Below are 23,009 nucleotides of genomic sequence, written 5' to 3'. Positions count from 1 at the left end.
TCAACTGTTTTGTGCATGTCTGGACATTTGCAATGTCATGCATCATAATAAACATACTGTATAAGTTTGATGTTACCAAAATCATATGCCATTCAAATGTTTGCTGTAAGATTTTTATTTTAAAAAAAAAGATTATTCAGCGATGACACATTAAATTGCTCAAAAGTAACAGTAAAGAAAATTATTTAGATATTTTTATTTGCTTTCGATCAAATAAATCTGCACGTCATGATTTTGCCAAGTACAATGCAATCCTGGATTAACATCTATGTTCATTCTGGAACATCATTTTTTGTTCGAAAATGTAATTTGTATTCCCTACCCCTAAACCCAACCATAAATTTATTCATTTATTTTACTTCGGCTTAGTCTTTTCATTCATCAGGGGTCGCCACAGTGGAATGAACCGTCAACTTATCCGGCATATGTTTTACACTGCCCTTCCAGCTGCAACCCAGTACTGGGAAATACCCATACACACTCATTCACACACATACACCATGGTCAATTTAATTTATTCAATTCACCTGTACCGCAGGGGAGAGCATGCAAACTCCACACAGAAATATCCACTGAGCCACCGTGTCGCCCAACCCAACCATAACTGTTAATTATTCCCAAAATCAGCGGGGAGTAATAGTTGGATAACAATTATGTAGAATTGCATAAATCTAACCGTAAGCCTATATCTAACATAAACTGTAAATGTATCCCTTAATTAAAATTGGCTGACTGGAATGTTGTTCCAGGATCAACATAGATGTTAATCCTGGAACATGTCCTACTTGGTGAAATCAGGTTAGGGAATCAGGTTAGCATAACTTTAACATTAAAAGCATTTTTGGCAATAAAAAGCAATATTACAGGCCCCAAACGTTTATTAATAGTGTATAGCAATTTATGCAGCTAATATAATTTTTTTACATATGCTTTTTTTGATCTAATGAAGATTTAATAAATGATGTACTATTATATATACTTTATTCATTATTTATAGTTTCAAATAAATATAACCTTATTGCAAAATCTGTATTAGTAATGTAAGTGTGTTAAAGAAATAGTTTACAGATGTAAAATTTATCAAATTTTGCCATTAAATAAAAAAAGATAGAAGTGTAATTTTCAAAAATTACAAATGCCTTTCAAAAGTTTGGTGTCAGTAAGATTTTTATGAAAATAAAATAATATCCACAAGGACACATGAAATTGATAAGAAGGGAAAGTAAAGATTTTTTTACCTTAATTTAGCTTTTGATCAAATAAATCCAGCCATGGCGAGCATAACTTTAAAGGGTCATGAAACCCCTCCTGTCTCAGCAGGGTGTTTTTACACCTCTAGTTTAAAAAAAGTCCAGGAGTCCAGCTTTGTTTAGGTGGGAGTGTCGAGTGGTGAAAGAGGGAGCGGTTTAGGAACCAACTTTGCCATCTGAATAAACATAAACAAAGCACATTGATCACACACTTGACTAATCTGTAGAGACAGGACAATCAATACGAACTCCCTTTTTTTTAAAGGAGATGAGTGGCAAATCCGGATTTCAGTCTTTCCAGATGCTAAAAGCACTCGGGTAAAAAATGTTCCTTGCACACATATTTGTGTTGCATGTTAGCAGACCACTGTACTCCACAAATGTTGGCCCACACACAAGCGGTGCACTCATCCCTGGAAAATAGAAACAAAACCTTCATCTCCGAATAATTCTTCATCCACTTGTTTTAATTATGGTTGGCAGCACAACATGGCGTCTCTCTGCCGTTTGAACAGTGTAACAAGTAAAAACAGTATTCGAAGTTATATCATGCATATTAATAAAGTTGCGCCTCATTTACAATAGAGCGCGGATTGGTTTCAACCAATCTTTCTCATGAATTAATGCTGAAAACTCAAAAACGTCACGTTCTACCGTTGTTACACAATGATCGCTTGCCCGTGGCATACCTTCAAATTTTTTTTTCAAACTGGAAGAATAAATTTGTTCAAAATAACGCAAAAACAACCAATGTTCACTTTTTTGTGAAATATTTGTCCCCTAATAGTGTTTTTAGCAACATATATGACTGTCAACGTCTCTAAAAATGTGTTTTAGTGTTTCGTGACCCTTATCATTATTATTGCATATAGCACTGTGGCTCATTAGTTAGCCCTGTCGCTTTACAACAAGTGGGTCACTGGTTCAAGCCCCGGCTGGGCCAGTTGGCATTTCTGTGTGGAATTTTGCATGTTGTCCCCATGTTCGGGTGGGTTTCCTCCGGGTGCTCCGGTTCCAATACAGTCCAAATACATGCGCTATAGATGAATTGAATAAATTTAATTGACCGTAGTGTATGAGTGTGTGTGTGAATGTGAGAGTGTATGGGTGTTTTCCAGTACTGGGTTGTGGCTGGAAGTTGGAAACATATGCCGGAATAGATGCAGTTCATTCCGCTGTGGTACTAGACTGAAGTAAAATGAATGAATGAGCTTATGCTTGGGTAGTAGTTTGCATGATACTTTTACATGCTACTTTTAATCAAAATTAATAAATACTGTCAATTAATCCACTATTATTTATTATTCTAAAATAAAAAAATTGAAAATTGTAGCATATATGTTTTCTTTTTGTCATTAAGACAATCCTCCAATCAGATTAACATTTTAAATATCTGACTAAGAGCCAACAATCAAATGGAAATCTCAATAAACTCCTCAATCATCTGAATAAATCAGCGCTTTCATCCTGTTATCACAATCTTCAATAAAACGAGAAACAACAGGTAAATCAGAACAGCTTAAACTGCTTCACCTGCGGAATTTACATCTAAATTATTATCGGAAATGCACATCGCAGAGCCTCAATAGGAGAATCATTATGTATTACCATGAGAATACGAGCGCTTACATTAACAAACATGAAGAGAAACGCATGTCGTCTTCATCTGCAGATAGAGCAGGCAAAGCTGGATTGTATTGCAAAAGAAGGCAGACAGACGATCAGACAGATTTATGTTGTACTTTAACAAAGCACCATGAGCCTCCTGGTCATGCTTGTACTTTTACCCCCTACACTTCCATCTGTTTGCGCTCTCTTTTGTCTTTTAAAGTTGCCAAAGTCTTCGCCCATAGCACTTAATGCAGTGTGGGTGGAACATTTGCATTTAGATGGATACATATAGATATGTTACAGATATAAAAGTTTTCTGCTGGTGCCTCAAGGGGATAAAGACTGGGAACAATAGAATTTAAAAGAAAAAAACTTGAAAAAACAAATTGGAAGAGGCAAAACTTACCGGTGTGGCTATTAATTGTCAGGGCATTGCTGTGTTGCTGTTAATGAGCTTTTGTTGTGTGCTAAAAAGGTTAATTTATTTACTAAGCAAGGATGCATTCAATTGTTAAGAAGTGACTAAATATGATTGTTATGTACAGTGTGGGAAATATTTCTAAAGCAGCTGTTGACATGGAATTAATAACGCATTTAATAATAATTAATAACGATTTTAATAACGCAAACAATACAAACATAAAAATAAAACAAAACAAAACAATTGTTATGTGTAATAACAATAAAATGACACAAGGAGAAAACTACTGAAACGTATTTAATACCTTATATAAAAGTTGTTTTTTTTTTGATGATGGCAACTTAAAGATGCCTCTCATGGAGAATAAAGTCACACGAATTGCTCAGATGTGAGTTTTCCACAGACTTCAACAAAGTGTCTTGATGGTTCTGTGGGTCTCGTCTATCAAATCTGATCTTAAATTTGGATTCTCTAATTGGATTCAAGTCAGGTGATTGGCTGGGCCATTCTACAGCTTGATTTTCGTTCTCTGAAAGCATGTGAGAGTTTCCTTGGCTGGGTTTTGGATCATTGTCTTGCTGAAATGTTCACCCTGGTTTTATCTTCATCATCCTGCTAATGTAGATATTGCACTGAAGCAGCGAATATTAATTTACAATGACAAAGGGCAGAGTGTTGCTGAAGAACTACTGAGAGATTTCAACTGCTGTCTGGGCTTTCACTGCCTTTCTATACCTCCCTTTCTTCATGTGTTTAAAACTTTTCCCCTGTGTCATTTCATTTTATTACACATAACTTAATTTGTAATTTTGCATACATGGATTTCTTCGGTTGTTACCAACATCTGTTGACAATTTCAAGTCAGCAGCACCTTTAGAAATATGTTTTCTGAGAAAATTATACAGGTTCCGCACTGTTCAATGTTATGATAATGCTCTTTTCAAACATACTTTATATTTATCAAAGAATCATAAAAATGGATCACAGTTTTAACAAAAATACAGAAAATTTATACAAATGATTACTTGTTCTGGAGCACATTATTATGATTTTCACATTAATATGTGATCATGAAAACTGCAATACTGACTGCTGAATATTCACAGTGTTACAGCACAGAAATAAATGGAATTTTAAATCTATAAATATACAAAAATCCATTCATATTTCACAAACTACTATGCATTAATTACATTGTTATATATGTATGTCTATCAGCCAATCACACATCTAGCAGCCCAGTAGTATATAAAATACAAATTTTATGCTATTATATATAATAGTAATATTTTTCTTTTAACTTCCGGTTCATCAAATAATGTATTTATTTTTTATGTATCACAGCTGTTGCAGCTGTTTTTATACTTTTTTATATATAAAAAGGCTTAAATATTAATGTTTTAAAAAATGTATGTGATTGCAAGTTCACATTAATCATGTGCAAACAATAAAAAATATAAATAGATATCTAGTACTGTAGGCCAAGAGCTTTAAAACATAATATAATCTATCTATAGATAGATACAAAAGGACTTTGATATAAGCATTCATTTGTTCTTTTTTAATTATTTTATAATCCAGATTGAGCAAATTGTATCTACAGTATATGTAAATCTAAGCACTTTTTTTCATCTATTTTAATGTTCAACAGCCGCAAAACCACATCTGACTGAAAAGTAATAGCGCATTAAAAACCACTTTCAACAAAAGAATAAAACACATTTATGCAAAAGGAATGAGAAGAAGGAAAGTAACCGAGTGAGGACGGAGTGAGATAAAGGAGTGAAAGAGAGAGAGAGTGAGAGAGAGAGAGAGAGGAAAAGACAGGAAGAGGACAGTGAAATGTAATCTGTCCGCATTGAGCGAGGGGAGACGGGGCTGCTGTGTGTTCGCTGCGAAATTAAAATCCATCTTGGACAGCTGCTATGATTAATGAGTTCATATTTGGGAGAGAAATTGGAATGTGAGGAGGCGTCCTTGTCACCGACTGTCTTTTACTTAACAGCTTTAAACAGTGTGGGCTTTTTGTTGATTCGCACTTCAATCACACGCTAGCGATACAAGCCAGTCTTGTTTTATTTTTTCTGAGAGTTCATACATAATCACTTTCATTCATGGATTTGTTTATTTTTTGTGTGCATTTCAATAATAATAACAATAATAATAACAATAATAATAATAATAATAACAATAATAATAATAATAATAATAATAATAATAATAATAATAATAATAATAATAATACAGTTTTTCTCAGTCGCTTTGGTGCATTTCTCACAACACTATTTACATTTGCACAACAGTTTATGCATTTCTCAAAACAATTAGTCATTTGTGCACATCATAGTAGCAGTTTCTCATTCCTTCCAACAAATAGCAAATGCTTTTAGACATGCATCAATTGCTTTCATTCAACTCTCTGCTGTTTTATAACATTTTTATTTCCTTATGTCATGTCAGTCAAAATTAACCAAACTTGTGAATGCTGAATAGTCATTCCATATAAAACTATTTGTCCTCATTTCATTACTTGAGTCATGACTCATTACATACAAAAATGTTGAACTAATTGTCAAAATCTGTCAAGCAAATACATTATAAAAACATTTAAATCTTTTTTTTTCTGAAAATGTCTTTTAAATTGAACAATTTCATGAATGATTTACAGACCTATTGTATGTATGTTGTAGATTCAGTTCCAATATGTACTTTATGTTTGTTGTAAATAAGGGTGTATTTCTTCTTTTGCACAATGCTGTGAATAAATTGCAAAGAGCATATGCAGTAAAAATGTGAAACATACATACTCAGTGTCTTGTACTCAGATACCTCACTAAATGTAGTGATGTCTAACATTTTCACGAAGTGTCACCAAAATCTGACTTTTTTTTGCATTGGAAAAAATTAACAGAGTAAACAGTCATAATAAAAACAAGTCAGCCATTTGACTATCTTGTTCATAAACAATGGTGTCAGGACTTTCATCTTGATGACACTGACACTTTCATTGACATGAATACTTGCTTTTGAGCTAGCCATTTTGAGCAAGTGACAAGCTTTTGCAGGTTATCAACAAGGATTTGCACTTTGTACTAATTGTTTTGAGAAATTCATTAACTGTTGTGCAAATGTAAATAGTGTTGTGAGAAATGCACCAGAAATGCACCTGAGAAAAACTGTAATACTCCTTGTTTCCCCCCACATGCGGTAGAGGTGAATTGAATAAACTAAATTAGCTGTAGTGTATGTATGTGAATGAGTGTGTAAGGATGTTTCCCAGTACTGGGTTGCAAAAAAACAAAAAAATAGCCATAGTATACATCAGAACAGCCCTCCAAAGTACACTGTTATATTGACAACATGCAATGTAATTGCAATGTAACATGTAATTTGACTGTATTATCCATACACAATGACAGTAGGACTCATTCTGACACGTTCATTGACACAGACATTTAGTTTTGAGAAATGAACGAATCATTTTGAGCAAGAGACTGGCTTTTGCAGGTAATCCATGGTGTTTTGTTATTTGTGCGCGCTGTTTTGAGAAATGCACTTACTGTTTTTCAAATTTCAATTCTGATCTAAGAAATGTACCAAAGCGATTGAAAAAAACTAATTTGATTCAACTAAAAAAATTACATGGCGACATGGTAGCACTGTCGCCTCACAGCAAGAGGGTGGCTAGTTTGAGTCCCGCCTGGGTCAGTTGGCATTTCTGTGTGGAGTCTGCATGTTTTTCCCATGTTCTCGTGGGTTTCCTCCGGGTCCCCCCTGCAGTCCAAAGACATGCACTACAGGTGAATTGAATAAACTAAATTGGCCGTAGTGTATGTGTGTGAATGATTGTATATGGATATTTCCCAGTCCTGGGTTGCAGCTGGAAGGGTATCCACTGTGTAAAACATATGCTGGATAAGTTGGCGGTCATTCCGCTGTGGTGAAACCTGGTAAATAAAGGGGCTAAGCCGAAAGAAAATGAATGAATTAATAAAAAAATGTAAGGCGTCAACATTTTTTACAGTGTGTATTTCACTAAATTACTTTCTAACATCTTGCACATCTGTCTCTCTTTATTTTATTACTCCAGCATATGTCTTTATTACTCAAAAGTGTCAATAACTATAAACAGTATTTACGCACAGCCAAAATACACATCTCTAAAAACACATGTTATATATTATATATTCATCAAGATATACAGTTGAAGTCAGAATTATTAGAATTATTATTATTATTATTTTTGTTTTAATATTTCCTAAATTATGTTTAACAGAGCAAGGAAATTTTCACAGTATGTCTGATAATATTTTTTCTTCTGGAGAAAGTCTTATTTGTTTTATTTCGGCTAGAATAAAAGCAGTTTTAAATTTTTTTAGAAATCATTTTAAGGTCAAAATTATTAACCCCTTTAAGCTATATTTTTTTTTTCGATAGTCTACAGAACAAACCATCGTTATACAATAACTTGCCTAATTACCCTAACCTGCCTAGTTAACTTAATTAACCTAGTTAAGCCTTTAAATGTCACTTTAAGCTGTATAGAAGTGTCTTGAAAAATATCTAGTAGAATATTGTTTACTGTCATCATGGCAAGATAAATAAATCCATTATTAGAAATGAGTTATTAAAACTATTATGTTTAGAAATGTGCTTTAAAAATCCTCTCTCTGTTGAACAGAAATTGTGAAAATAAATAAACAGGGGGGCTGATAATTCAGGGGGGCTAATAATTCTGACTTCAACTCTATATCATCACAGCGCCGCACTTGGCATGTTCTCTGCAAACATGCACACTACAGCTGGACTGCAAGCACACTGATCCAATTACACCACCGTGCTGCGCTGTCTTTATATTCGTGTGGTCGACACAAAGTCCTAATCGCATCACGTACAGTGTCTGTGCAGTGGGTGATAATATATTGAGTTTCAGGTTTATGTGCTAATGTTAACACTGAGCCTCCCCTGGGGCTGCAACACGCTGTGCTTCCAGCTCTGTACTGTTTGGCCCTCAGCGCTCTTTTAGCCCCGGTGCATTATGGGTATCCCAGACTGCAGAGATCTACCGCACAGTGGGTTTGGAATGGTGCCGGTAGCCTTGGGTTTGTGTGGAAAGCGTGTGTGTGTGTGTGTATGTGTGTGTATTGACTCCACATTGTAGCTGCATGAAGAGGATGCTACATGATTGATGGCTTGCTGTTGGAAGCAGTTGTGCATGGAGTGGGTATGTTTTGATATGACTTTCATATCACTTTCATTGATGTCATTATGAGGTCTTTGTTACAATTATTGGAGCGTCACATCAGATGCATCAGACTCAGGCAGATCACGCTGTCAAGAGAGCTCCTCGTCAGCATTTTGAGATTCATGTTTGTGTAGGTGGAGGAATGGACTAATTATTGAGTGGCTTTGGGCACCGGGACCAACTGTAACTGGAAGGATTCTTTAGTTGTATATTTGTGATATTCGTGCTTGTACTGTTGTCTTGCTTTGGTGCGGGTTTCATGGGAGGCGTAAAACTGATTTTTATTTCTTGCAAAGAACAGAAAGATGTGATTAATATTCCCATCGGGTGCTATAATAATTCTGCTTTTTGACTTTTGTTTTTGTATTTTTATGTCTTAATCTCTACATATAATATTTTGTGATATAGTTGAATTGTTCATTTTTTAGTATTATACAGTATATACAGTATGCAGTTGAAATCAGAATTATTAGCCCTCTTGAAATATTAGCCCTCCTGTATATTTTCTCCACAATTTCTGTTTAATGGAAATAAATGTTTTTCAACACATTTCTAAACACTTTAACAACTAATTTCTAATAACTGATTTATTTTATCTTTGCCATGATTACAGTAAATAATATTTTACTAGATATTTTTTCTAGATACAAGGATTCAGCTTAAAGTGCCATTTAAAGGCTTAACTAGGCTAATAAGTGAAATTAGTGAATTAATTAGTGAAGTGATTGGGGCGACACGGTCACTCAGTGGTTAGCACTTTCGCCTCACAGCAAGAAGGTTGCTGGTCCGAGTCCCGGCTGGGCCAGTTGGCATTTTGGTGTGGAGTTTGCATGTTCTCCCCGTGTTGGCATGGGTTTCCTCTGGATGTTCCGGTTTCCCCTACAGTCCAAAGACATGCGGTATAGGTGAATTGAAAAAACTAAATTGGCTGTAGTGTATTAGTTTGTGTGTGAATGAGTGTGTATGGATGTTTCCCAGTGTTAAAAAAACTGCAAAAAAAAAAAAAAAACATATGCTGGAATAGTTAGCGGTTCATTCCGCTGTGAAAAAATGGCCAAAAGAAAATGCATGAATAAATGAATGAATTAATTAATTAATTAGTGACTGAGTGAAGTGATTGTATAACAGTGGCTTGTTCTATAGACAATCCAAAAAGGGTCTGTTTTTAAGGGTTGCTTAAAAGAGTCTAATAATATTGACCTTAAAATGGTTTCTAAAAAAGTCAAAAATGTAACACTGCTTTTATTCTAACTGAAATAAAACAAATACGACTTTCTTCAGAAGAAAAACATATAGGAAATACTGTGAAAAAAATCTTGCTCTGTTTATCATCATTTGGGAAATATTTTTTAAAAGCCCACATAAGGGCTAAAAATTTCAGTATATACAGTTGAAGTCTGATTTATTAGCCTCCCTGAATTATTATTTTTTGCCCAATTTCTGGAGACATTTTTAAACATAACAGTTTTAATAACTAATTTCTAATAACTGATTTATTTTATCTTTGCCATGATGACAGTAAATAATATTTGACTAGATATTTTTCAAGACATTTCTATACAGGTTAAAGCAACATTTAAAGGCTTAACTAGGTTAATTAGGTTAACTAGGCAGGTTAGGGTAATTAGGCAAGTTATTGTATAACGATGGTTTGTTCTGTAGACTATCGAAAAAAATAGCTAAAAAGGGGCTATTAATTTGGACCTTAAAATGTTTTTTTTTTTTTTTTAATATATCTGCTCTGCTCTTTTATTCTAGCTGAAATAAAACAAATAAGACTTTCTCCAGAAGAAAAAAATATTATCAGACATACTGTGAAAACGTCTTTGCTCTGTTAAACATCATTTGGGAAATATTTGAAAAATAAACAAAATCAAAGGGGGGCTAATAATCTGACTTTCACTGTATGTGTATTATTTATATATAATTGTAATATAATGTTACCAGTTTCCTTAAAGTAAATGAGTTACACTTTGCATTAATGCTAAGTTAATGTTAATCACATTAACGAGTGTAGATATGTATGTACTATATTAATTTTGTGTTAATCTTTGACATTATTTCATTCAAATACAGATGTGTATTGTTAGTTCACTTTAGCTCATGTGCATCTAATAAACAGATGCAATATTTTATCAAATAGCCCTACCTTGTTAGTGAATGTTAAAATAAAAAGGTTAAAATGTTCTTATTTATTACTGTGAAATAATATTCAGCAGTAATCATTTACTAGGAATTAAATAATAAAGTGTTACCAGTAAATTAGTGTTTATTACTCTCTATCTGAACTGAAGCTTGTGAGATAACAGCTTCATTCATTCATTCATTCATTCATTTTCCTTTGGCTTAGTCCCTTTATTCATCAGGGGTTGCCACAGCGGAATGAACTGCCAACTTATCTAGCATATGTTTTACGCAGCAGATGCCCTTCCAGCCACAAGCCAGTACTGGGAAACATCCATACACTTATTCACACATGCACTCTCCTACACTATGGGCAATTTAGCTCATTCAATTCACCTCTAGCGCATGTCTTTGGACTGTGGGGAAAACCAGAGCAGCCAGAGGAAACCCACGCCAACATGGGGAGAACAGGGACTCAAACCAGCAACCTTCTTGCTGTGAGGTGACATTGCTAACCACTGAGCCCCAATGCCACCCATATCAGCTGCATATCTGACATTAATAAACTGTAGATAATAAACAGTAAACATAAGACACTCCGCTCTATTTATTTCTTTATTTCCTCGTGTTGTGCTCCAGGTCTCAATGTCCCAATGTAATATCCATCCTCTGCTCTGTTGCACTTTTCCTCCACACTTTCTAAACTTACAAAGTTTTGACAGGTAAAAGAGACTGTTCTTTACTCTACTTGTAAGACTTGCTGCAGGCTAAACACTGTGTGAAAAGGCTACCCCAAACTGTCCTTTGGGAACCTTCATATCAAAGTGATTCTGTGTTGTTTGGAGGTGTTTGACGGTTTGCAACAAGCTCTAGCTGCACTACTAGTCAAACAGCAACAACAATGGATAATAATAAATTATTGATTGATGTTATTAGGCTAAATGTAGGCACTACAACTGGATTTCCTATTTGTCAGCAGGTACATAGACAACCAATCAGATTCTTTCCTGAATAAATATTCATATTCATATTTGTTCTGTTTACAGTATGTCCAACAAGCATTGTTGGTTTCGGCATCTGATCGAAAAAGGCATTAGGTTGTTTAAAATCTGCATGAACCAGAAGTAGCTGCAGGTTTTATGAGGTATTTTAAGCGTTGGGGGCGGGGTTTATTTTTGTGCTCCTCCTCTCATCTTTCTCTGAGCATATTAATGGTTGGAGGAGGGTGACTAAGCATATTTGGCCAAAGCCATCAAACTGACATCATCAGAGAAGGACTGGCAGTCCAGAGAGGAAGCAAATGGTCAGATTTTGATTGAAGGTTACCAAACTTTTTTTTCTTAGTGGGTTAACTTACACTGATTAATTGTTCACTTAAAGACTAAGACCAATATGCACTAAGAAATAAACATAGTAAATGATGATCTCATGCTGACTTAAAACTTAAACTACAATGACAATTTTTATTATTACCTTTTTTGATTTTATAATTAAATGCTGGGAATAACATCGAATTCCATTGTCGAGTGTCATCAACAGACAGCCAATCAGATTCCACAATTTCCTGCAAGCAAGATCTTTAGCGTTGTTTAGTTTTTTGTGAACAGTGTTGCCAAATTAGTCTTTTAGCGACTTTTCATACCCCTTAGAGACAAATTTTCAAAAAAGCAACTAGCGACAAATCTTGCAACTTTTTTGGTGTTACTGGAGATTTTAAAAGACTCTCATGTGTCCATACTGTACCGTTCCCACTGAAATTTTAAATACGTCTTCCCGCTAACATTTAAGTACATTTCGGTACTAAAATTCAGTATCGTGACAGGTTTAATATAGTAAAAGAATCAGTTCATTAACTTAAGTTTGATAAATGGCATCTAAAACGTGTGTTTAGGGAAAAAAAACATTAGCTAAATAATCCCATTTCCCCTTAACTTAGCTCAAAATGAGATCCGATATATACCCCATTTTAGTTTCACTATCCATTCAGAATGGACCTTCGGGTCAGTAGGAAGGTGGTGAAATAGTACATTTGCATCAATTTCTCTTTGCTGATAAGATATACAGCCAGATATACAACATTCCTGTGTGACTCAGGTGATACTTCCAGGTTTCTTCCCACAGCAGCCTCGCTTTCGTGTTTTAAAATGGTGGCCGCGTGAAATCAGTCCATAGGCTGTTGAACAAACAAAAAAGGTTGGATGTGATGACACCAGAAATATGCAAATTGACGTATGTCATAATCTAGCGACATTTAGCAACTTTTCAGGAAGAGTTTAGCCGCTTTCCTTGAAAATAGTTGACGACATTGTTTGTGAATCTGTTAGCCATGGCTTTGTTTGTGAATCTGTTACCCATGGCTAACCTTCAGATCAAGCAGACAGACACTTCGTTTTGCTTGTGCTCATTTCAATATAATAAACGGCAACCAAATATATTCCAACAATTTTAGAGATTATGTAGCATCCATTAATACTTTTTTTATTTTAAAAAATATCCTGACACGAAAGTTAACCTGAGATTTACACATGGCTACCCAAAATGAATTACTAATCCAAGATTAAATTTTATCAGGGTATAACAGGAATGATATTGCACACTTTGCACAGGCTTAATATATTCTTTTTTAATAAAAATATTTTTAAAATAATAAATACATAATAACTGATTTACAAAAATTACATTTGATTAAATAATAATAATAATAATAATAATAATAATAGGCTAATTATTATTATTATTATTATTATTATTATTATTATTATTAACCTATTTCCTACTTCAGCAGTATTGCTTATTTTATTTTATTTTAATTTCAAGACGACCTAGATTATTATTATTTTTGTACATTTTGGAGCTATTTTCACATCAGCTAACCTGGCCATGCAGAAAGCAGAGGTGTGCGCTGCATCACATCGTCTATTCAGCTGTCTTTTCACTGTCTTTTCTCGCGCTCCGGCTCTCATACGGCGGGCTCTGTGTGTGCTGGATTAGCGAAAAATAGCAGTTTTATCGCGCAGGGATTTGGTCTGATTCCGCGCTCTTTCTTGTGTGTCTCCGCTCCGCAGCTCGTCGTTGCTGGGCTCCTGGTCTGCGCGAGGCTGTAAAGCCGTGCCAGTCGACTCCAGCACAACCAAATGCTTGTGTGACAGACTCTCCACCTTCGCCATTTTAGCACGCCTCAATCCCGATGTGGTAAGTGGGGCCATTTCTTTTGTTCCCTTTAATGCCGAAGAACATGAAAAGATGCGTTTGTGTGATATTGTGCGATATAATGTAGCGCTTTTTTGGTCATAGGCGTCATTGTCATTGTGTATCAACAGATCCTTCTCTCTCTCACTCCCCCCTCACCTCCTCTCCATGACATGCCAGAGCCATAGAGCAGATTTAATGCAAACTATTTAAGATGTGTTTCGATCTTTAATGGGTTCTGAGTGTGTGCAAATATATATGCACAGGTGTTTGATTAAAATGAATGATTTGCTATGTGTTTAATGCCTGAATGCAGTGCATGCTGGCTTTCATGTTGAATATGCTATACATAAAATGTTTATTCTGAGAAATTGCATGTGATTAATGATAATTAATGGCTCAAGACAACCTAAAGAAACCTAAAGATGAGTAGATATTTGTGATAAAATTTATTTTGCTCAAAACACCAGCATTTAATACACCAAATATATGTTTTATATATTAGATGTGCTGTGTGGACACCTCAAATAATTATGAATACATATATACATTTATTTATGCTGGATCATTTAAATGTGCATAGGGATTTTGTTGGCCTTTCCATCTTAGTCACACTCCATTTGGGCCTCAGAGGATTGTCTTTATGCAGATCTATACGTCGACATCTTTCTTTAAAATGATGAGATCTGCTTTGGTTTAATGCAGGAAAGGGCTGTGTCTTTGTGTGGAATTTTCATTCTGTGTGATTAGTTATTATTAGACTGGAAACTGCCTCTGAAGCAGTTTATTCACCAGTTGCCGTGGAAACAGCATGGGCAGTGGAAGTTCTTAAAGCTATAGAACACGCTATAACACTCTCTTTGTGCAGCTTGGCCCAGATATGAGCCAGAGAGCCCAAAAAAAAGAGGAAGAGGAAGCTTGACACCCTACTGGCCAAAACAATGGCCACGTCTTCTCGCAATTTGCTCTGCCAAGATGTTTCAGATTGGCTGCCTCAAGAACAGAAGTCACTGTTGTGAGTGACACTGTTTTGATTTGGGAAACCATGTGAAAAGGGACATCATAACATGTAACAGAAGTATGATCACTCAGACTATTACATAAAAACTGTAAAATGGGGTTCAAAAAGGCTATAAAAAGTAACAGTGAGTAGTATATCTCATGAACTTTAAAATGCGGGTTTTTTTCATCAATTGGACTGGAAATGGAAATACTGGAAACTAGAATTTGCTCAAATTGTGTCAGAATAGCTACTTGGCTATTGGTTTAGTAAAGGGGGTCACGCCGCATCTAGGACAACTTCACAAGTACAGCATAATCCGCTGTCGTGTCCAGTTAAAGACAACAGTTCAAATCATATTAGGGATGGACAATATATCGTTTCAGCATCTCGATCGGAATCGGACGTTACCTCATGATCAGGACTTAAATATATATGTATATTATATATTCTCGTTATTTTTTAACCCTTAGGGATCCGAGGTGATTTTAGGGCCCCTAAGATGTTGACATGCTCTGACATTTGTGCTTATTTCAGCTACTTATCACATAATATTGGCCAACGTGTATTTTTTATGTATTCAGCATAAACTGTGCTACAATAAAATGCAAAAAAATTGAAATATATGCTTGCGTTTTTTAGAATAAAAAAATATTATGTGTGGTTAGTAGGTTTTGGAGAAAAAATGTAGGTTAAATAAGGTCCAAAAAACCACACTGAATGGGCATGAACAAGACTTTTGAGTAACCTGTCCTATAGGGTACAATATTTACCTCATGTGAAAAATATTCTGTTCTCTCATTCAAAGAAAACATTACAATAATTTACAATTTGTTAAGTTTGTTTTGGGTCATCTCAGCTTTATAGAGAGTTAGACCTCTTTCTTGACTTCACACAGAAACGCTATTGGTTAAATGCCAGCAAAGTAAAACACGAAAGCAGCTTGAAGCGGAAAGCATGAGTATGTCTGCGGTCTGGAGGTATTATAAAGTTGATGATGACAACATTGCCATAGCAAAATATGAGATATGTAAACTTGGGATTGTCTGCCGGGTATTTAAGGTTGAAGTGCTATTTGTTTTTATATTAGTTTTTTATATTACTGTGGCACTGAAGTCCATAAGTGAAGAATTGATGTTATTTATTACTTGATTGTTCAAGCTAACTCACAGAAGTGCTCGGTTTGTTTACAGAGTTGTTGAATGTTAAAATAAGGTGAATTAAATAAAAAATAAGGAGCATCCTGGATCTGTTTCATCACTCTTGTTTATTATTTTTATGTATTATAGAAGTATTGGATCAGGTTTCGGTATCAGTAGATACTCGAAATCAAATGACTCGGACTCAAGGGCAAAAAAATCTGATTGGGACATCCCTATAGTTGACTCTGAATTATAGTTGACCCGGAGCTGCTACAGAATTGTATTTAATTACTCTGTTTAAAAAGAATTTTAAAAAATATATTTAAAAAAAATAATAATTTTTGTCTTGTTTCTAGTCCAAATAGCTTAATTCTAAAGCGAAAACAAGATTATGTTACCTACCCCTCTGGCAGATAATTGTGCTTGTTTTAAGGAAATACTCTTAATTTTGACATTTCTTCTGAGGGTGAAAACAAAACAATATTTTAACTTGCTCTAAGATTTTTAAATATTCGGACTAGAAATGAGACAAAGCAAAGTGAGAAAAGCAATTTTTGTAATGTGATTATCCAACATCTGTAGCTGAATACTATAAGACTCATCAGATAAACAGTAAAATAGTGCTAAACTATTTATATCGCAATATTTGTTGCAGAAAAATAAAATATCGCAATATCACATATATCAATATCATGCAGCCCTAAATCATATAATCTAATCAACAAAAATGTTATATACTTTATCATACGATGAACTGTAGACTTCATTCAAACTATAGAAAGATACTTTTTTCTAATAGATGAAGAATGCACAATATTCCTAGCATAAGGTTGAGTTATGGTATTTATTTAGGATTATGGATATAGAAAAGAGAAAGCATCATCTGTATTTTTATAGTTGTCATATGATATACTGTAGAATTCATTCAAGCTATAGAATACTTTTATTTCTAATAGATGAAGAATGCACAATATTCCTAGCATAAGGTTGAGTTACGGTAACTATTTAGGATTGTGTTTATGGAAAGAGAAAGCCTCATCTGTATTTTTATAGTTGTCATACGATATACTGTAGACTTCATTCAAGCTATAGAAAGATACTTTTTTTCTAATTGATGAAGAATGCACAATATTTCTAGCATAAGGTTGAGTTACGGTAACTATTTAGGATTGTGTACTTTTGCTGGAAATTATAAACGGTGCTCTGTTGTGTGCCAGGATTTTATACAGATTTTTAAGCAGTGATCGCTTGGCAGCATGCACAGTCACTAGTGGTGCTACCATTTTGCATGCTTTATTATTAAAAATTGCATTTCCATTACACTTCGAACTGTGTACATTGAAATGTGAAAGTTACATGGTCATTCTTTATATATGGCTAGGTATTAATTAGGTAAATTATTGCATTGCACCTCAAAAAAGGTTGATCTGTTCATCTTGATATTTAGAATCCACAGTTGCCACAGCTCTGTAAAATTGCATAGTAAAATCTCTAAGAACCATCTCATGTGTGACAGCTTCCAACTACAAGGAGCTTATTTGTCATTTATATTTGGATAAGGAGGGCAGCACGGTGGCTCAGTGGTTAGCACTGTCACCTCACAGCAAGAAGGTCGCTGGTTTGAGTCCCGGCTGGGCCAGTTGCCATTTCTGCGTGTAGTTTGCATGTTCTCCCCGTATTCGTGTGGGTTTGCTCTGGGTGCTTCAAGAAAGTCCAAAAACATGCAGTATAAATGAATTGCGTAAACAAAATTTGCCGTAGTGAATGAGTGTGTGTGTGTGTGTGTGAGAATATGGCATCCGCTGCGTAAAATTTATTCTGGAATAGTTGGTAGTTCATTCCACTGTGGCAACCCCTGATAAATAAGGGACTAAGCTGAAGAAAAATGAATCGATGAAAATAATTAAAACCAGCCTATAGAAAATAATAAACCAGGATACTTCTTTGTGTTCATTTTGGGATCCCTTAACAGTCTAAAGGAAATATATATTTTTGCAATAATTGATAAAACTTTAAAGACAGTCCTGATGTGAGCTCTGAGGTTATCACAAGATTCTGTGCTTTTGTTTAATCCATCTGTTGACAAAAAAAATTATAGCATAGAATTCAGGCCACATTATTATAAAGAAACCATAATGAATAAAGGCAAAATACATTTTAGATTTGCTCATATCATGAAGCTATAAAATCAAGTTAATATCCTACAATTCTTAAATGTAGAAATGCACAATTTGCAATAAACATGAAAAAATAGTATAAAGTTTCTACAGATGCAACCAACAACTTTAAATGGATGGATTTGTATTTCTGTATTGTATTTAATTCAATTTCATTCACAATGCGTCACGAGTTTGTAGTTTGTTCCTTTATTAAAGCCATTAAATATACACAGTTTTGTTACTTTTTGAGGATTTTCATATACTTATTTGCTTCAGTTGATTTTGTAATGAATCACCTGGTTTGCGTCATCGCTTATAACACAACTTCCTATGGGAAAAATGAATAAAAAATAGTCCAACAATATTTTTAAAGGTCGACGGGCCCTTAAGTGATGTCAACAGAACAGAATAGTTGTTTTAGAGGAACAGTTCTTACATTTTGATTAAAGAACGGGCGACGGAGTGGCGTAGTAGGTAGTTCTGTCGCCTCACAGCAAGAGCTCGCTGGTTCGAGCCTCAGCTGGGGCAGTTGGCGTTTCAGTGTGGAGTTTGCATGTTTTCCCTGTGTTCATGTGGGTTTTCTCCGGGTACTCCAGTTTCCCTCACAGTCCAAAGACATGCGGTATAGGTGAATTGGGAAGGCTAAAATTGTCCGTAGTGTATGTGTGTGAATGAGTGGATGTTTCCCAGAGATGGGTTGCAGCTGGAAGGGCATCCGCTGCGTAAAACATGTACTGGATAAGTTGACGGTTCATTCCGCAGTGATGACCCCGGATTAATAAAGGGACTAAGCCGAAAAGAAAATGAATGAATGATTAAAGAACACATATAAAATTAAAAAGTTAAAAAACAAGCTACGTCTGAAATCACCTACCTCCTTACTATGTACAGCAGTAATGTGAAAAACAGTAAGGCTAGTAGTATGTCCAAATTCAAAGTACATTCGAAAAACAGAGAGTGAGAAGTCTACTGTGTACTTGCAAAAAGGTTCTGTCCTATCACAGGATGCCATGCGAGAGAACTCATGAATGGAAGTAAAAACAGTACAGATTACATTGATAGGTCATAGACATGGGATGATAACTGGTTTCAAGGTTTACCATGGTTTGGAAACGTCAATGTTTTAATTAATTAATTCATTCATTTTCCTTTGGCTTAGTCCCTTATTTATCAAGGGTCACCACAGTGGAAAGAACTACCAACTATTCTGGCATATGTTTTACGCAGTAAATGTCCTGCCAGCAGCAACGCAGTACTGGGAAACATCCATATACTCCCGCATTCATACACACACTCATACACTATGGCCAATTTAGTTCAATTCACTTACACCGCATGTCTTTGGATTGTGGGGGAAACCAGAACACTTGGAGGAAACCCACACGAACACGAGGAGAACATGCAAACTCCACACAGAAATGCCAACTGGCCCAGCCGGGACTAATACCATTCCTATATGTATGTTTTGTTTTTGTTTTTACGTGTTCTTTACAACTAGTTTATTTCATTTTTTGGGGGCAACAGTATTTCCACATCAAAAGCTGCTGGTCAGTCCACGATTTAGCAAACATCTGAAAAACAAATTGCTCATAAACCAAAATCCATGCATGAGATTTATGTGAACAGTGCAGTGGTTTACTTTATATCAAAAGAAAAGAAAGATATCCAAAGACGCCTTACAGATTTTAAAGAAATCTGTGGTTTTAAAACTAATGAAGAGAACAGAAGTCAATGATTTATTTGATTTATTTAGCCTGACATGTTTACTGTTACAAAGTATGTTAAATGTTAAAATAAAATATATCACATGGTGGGGGCAGTTAGAGCAGAAATCACAATACCATAATACCGTGAAACCATGATAGTTTTATCCAAGGTTGTCATACCATCAGCATCTTATACCTAGTAGGTCTAGTGAATTCCATACATACTACTCACATTCATAGAGCATACTTTTCTGACGGTTGTGTAGTAAATTCAAATTAAGATGTACCTACTCAAGCAGTATTTAGTTATTAGTATTAAATTAATTATTAGTATTAAGTAAAATTTAAATTATTTTTTTATTAGTAGGTTTCGGATGCTGACTTTTGTTTGGAATGATGTACTTCAATAAAACAAGGAAAATACATAATTAGTCTTCACATTTATTTCATACTAGGGTTTAGGATGTATTGAGCAGCAACTTACATTGCCAGCCCATTCGAACGTCATCACTCGATTGAATGGGCGTTATCAGTGGTTATCAGCTGATAGACATGGGCCAGTATGGGGCTTTCTGCACCTACTGGTAGGATCAGAAGGCTGTTATCATCCATCCATACGGTTAATCAGCTATAGATCACATATGGCTGCGGCCGGAAGTTAACGAGAATTATTTTATTTATTAAATTTTCTATTAATTTATTTGATTAACGTCTACATACCACAACCCTAAACCCAACCATCACAGTAATGTAAAAACAAATCTGGATCTGGAGTTTTCTCCATTAGAATAGCTGATTAACCCTGTTGACTGATGATAACAGCCTTCTGAGGCTACCAGTAGGCACAGATAACCACTGATAACCACTGATAACGCTCATTCAATCGAGTGATAACATTCAAAATGGGTGACATTGCAAACATCCATGTTTAAAAGGCTCCATTGTGCATTAATGTGCTTTTTCCTTTCGTGTAAAGACTGCATGATCTGCATTTCTCCTCACCATGATCCAGAGAGCCATAGCAGTATGCTAATCGCTCGCCTTATGACGGCTGTGTGTCCTGCTCTACCTGGTCAGATGGATGTGGAATAAGGGAGTGTCGCAGTTAGCTCTTTCCATTCCTCGTGGGAAGCATATTGTGGGGATTTCATTTGTGTTGCCGTGTGCCAGCAGAAGGGAGGACGGCTCCTCCTCTTGGCTCCACTCCCCGTCTGTCTCTCCCTTTCGCTAGCCTTCTCTCGCTCCAGACCCCCACTGCTATGCTGCTAATTATTCCTGCAGCTCCACTTGCCACCTCAAAATGGCCCATCCAACGGCCCCTCCGCTGGCAACTAGCGTCCTACAGCTTCAGAATGATAAAGAGCCAGAGAAACGCTTCTCTTCCTCTCTTTCTCTCCCTCCATCCCCAGTCTGAATATACAGTCAGCTGCAGTGCACATGGAAGGAGAAAGAGAAAGAGAAAAAATAAATAAAGGGAGATAGTACACTGCAGCTATTTTAATCACACGCCAGTCTTTCTACAGATGTCTCCGGCTTTGAAGCAGACTCTGGTTTACACGGGTCAGATTGTCTTACGCAGTTTGATATGAGAGTTTTGTTTTTTGTGTGTGTGTGGTTTTGTGAATTTTTATGAGCTAAAGCTTGTAGAAACGCACAGTTACGCTGCAGCTGTACTTGGATGAAGCTCTGAATACATCACTCCTAAATATGGGTCAGTGAAGATGGCGACAAAAAGAAATTGCATGCCGTGTTGAGGCGATTCATGTTAGTGTTTCTTCGAAGGTAGGCCATTGTCTTTTTTGCTTCTCCTTTGTATAGGATTCAGCATCGTGTTTACAAGATTTGCTTATGTTCACAGTCTTATTATGTATGCAGTCGCATTGCATTTGCATACAGTATGGCAAGCTTTAAAATATTAATGGACTGATAGACCAATATCAGTGTTGTAATAACATTATGCAAAGACAAGACAGTAACTTATATAATGTTTTAATATTTAATTTTCCTACTGTATATTTATATTGGATGAACAATTATATTAATGAAATGTTTATTGTTGTACATTTTGGCATCTAGTTTTAAAAATGTTACATTAATGTGTATTTGTTTGATAGATTATTGATTTGCATAATCTCAATATTCCTAGTTGTTATAGCCTAATGATCATTTACTTATTTTGGCATCCAAAGCTTGAAATATAACAATGGTGGATTTAAATGTTGGTTATCAGATGGCTGCACGTCCTAAAAGAAGCAATATTGGTCTAGTTGCGCAACACAGCATGTACAAAAATAGCATGTTTAAAAATAGCACACCTGTGTAAGAAAATAACTGTTTGAATTAGCAGGTATTTGTAGTCTAGATTTATCATTCATAAGGGTAAATCAAAACTAGGACAGCATACAAACTAAACAAAGCAGTGTGATTTTTACTATTCGAATATAAATACTGTAATATTAAGCACTTTCTTCAGTTTGGATGGCTCATGTTGTCATGTATCTATATACATTTGTGTATTGAAATGATCACGTAAGATGACTGAAAATTGTAAAAGTCTGTGCCATGTTGAGTTATTTGCTCACTTTTATTAAGTTATCAAGTTAACTTAATCATTTTTGCAAATTTGAGTTGCCTGAACATAAAACATTTAAGTTGTCCCGAAGAAAACTTAAGAATTGTGTTGTTTCAACACATTTTAAATAAGTAGTTTGAACAAGCAGCAAAATAAATTTTGAGTGTATTTTTGCTTTTATTCTCATGTGTTGTCTGCTTCTAAAATTACATATTCTTTTGAGTAAGTGCTTATTTTTTCATAATCTCTTAGTATAAAATAATGTTCTTTATAGTCTTTATAGTAAGTGTAGTTGAATGTAATCTTAGCCATGTAGGAATTTTCATTTTCCCTAACACAAGAGTTGTGTCTCTTCACTGATGCTCACAAAACCTCACCAGATGCCTCATGGGATAGTAAAATGTGTCCGTTGCATTCACACTTGAGAATCTCACCCAAAGTGTTTGGTCTCACAGGTACTAATTGCGTGATCTTTTATGATTACTGTGAATTTGAGCATACTTCTTTCATCACATATGTTTTTTTACCTACTACTATATAGTAGGAAGGTACATTTTGCAATTTTGCATGCAGCCAGTGACTGATTTGCT

At 35.1% G+C, this 23,009-nt stretch overlaps 1 protein-coding gene across 4 annotated transcripts in view; it reads left to right on the top strand.

Moving 5' to 3' along the window:
- The window catches only part of adgrb1a (adhesion G protein-coupled receptor B1a), an 85,450-nt gene that overhangs the window by 26,429 nt on the left and 36,012 nt on the right, over nucleotides 1-23,009 (top strand). For all 4 annotated transcript variants that reach the window (XM_056474930.1, XM_056474928.1, XM_056474927.1 and 1 more), the window contains one exon: nucleotides 13,717-13,843. In XM_056474930.1, the coding sequence (XP_056330905.1) occupies nucleotides 13,717-13,843 (127 nt within the window). The remainder of the gene's footprint in view (nucleotides 1-13,716; nucleotides 13,844-23,009) is intronic.

Source organism: Danio aesculapii, chromosome 16 (assembly GCF_903798145.1).
Source record: "Danio aesculapii chromosome 16, fDanAes4.1, whole genome shotgun sequence".
Lineage (NCBI taxonomy): Eukaryota > Metazoa > Chordata > Actinopteri > Cypriniformes > Danionidae > Danio > Danio aesculapii.
Note: the sequence above shows the minus strand (reverse complement) of the source record. Positions and strands in the feature narration are given on the sequence as shown.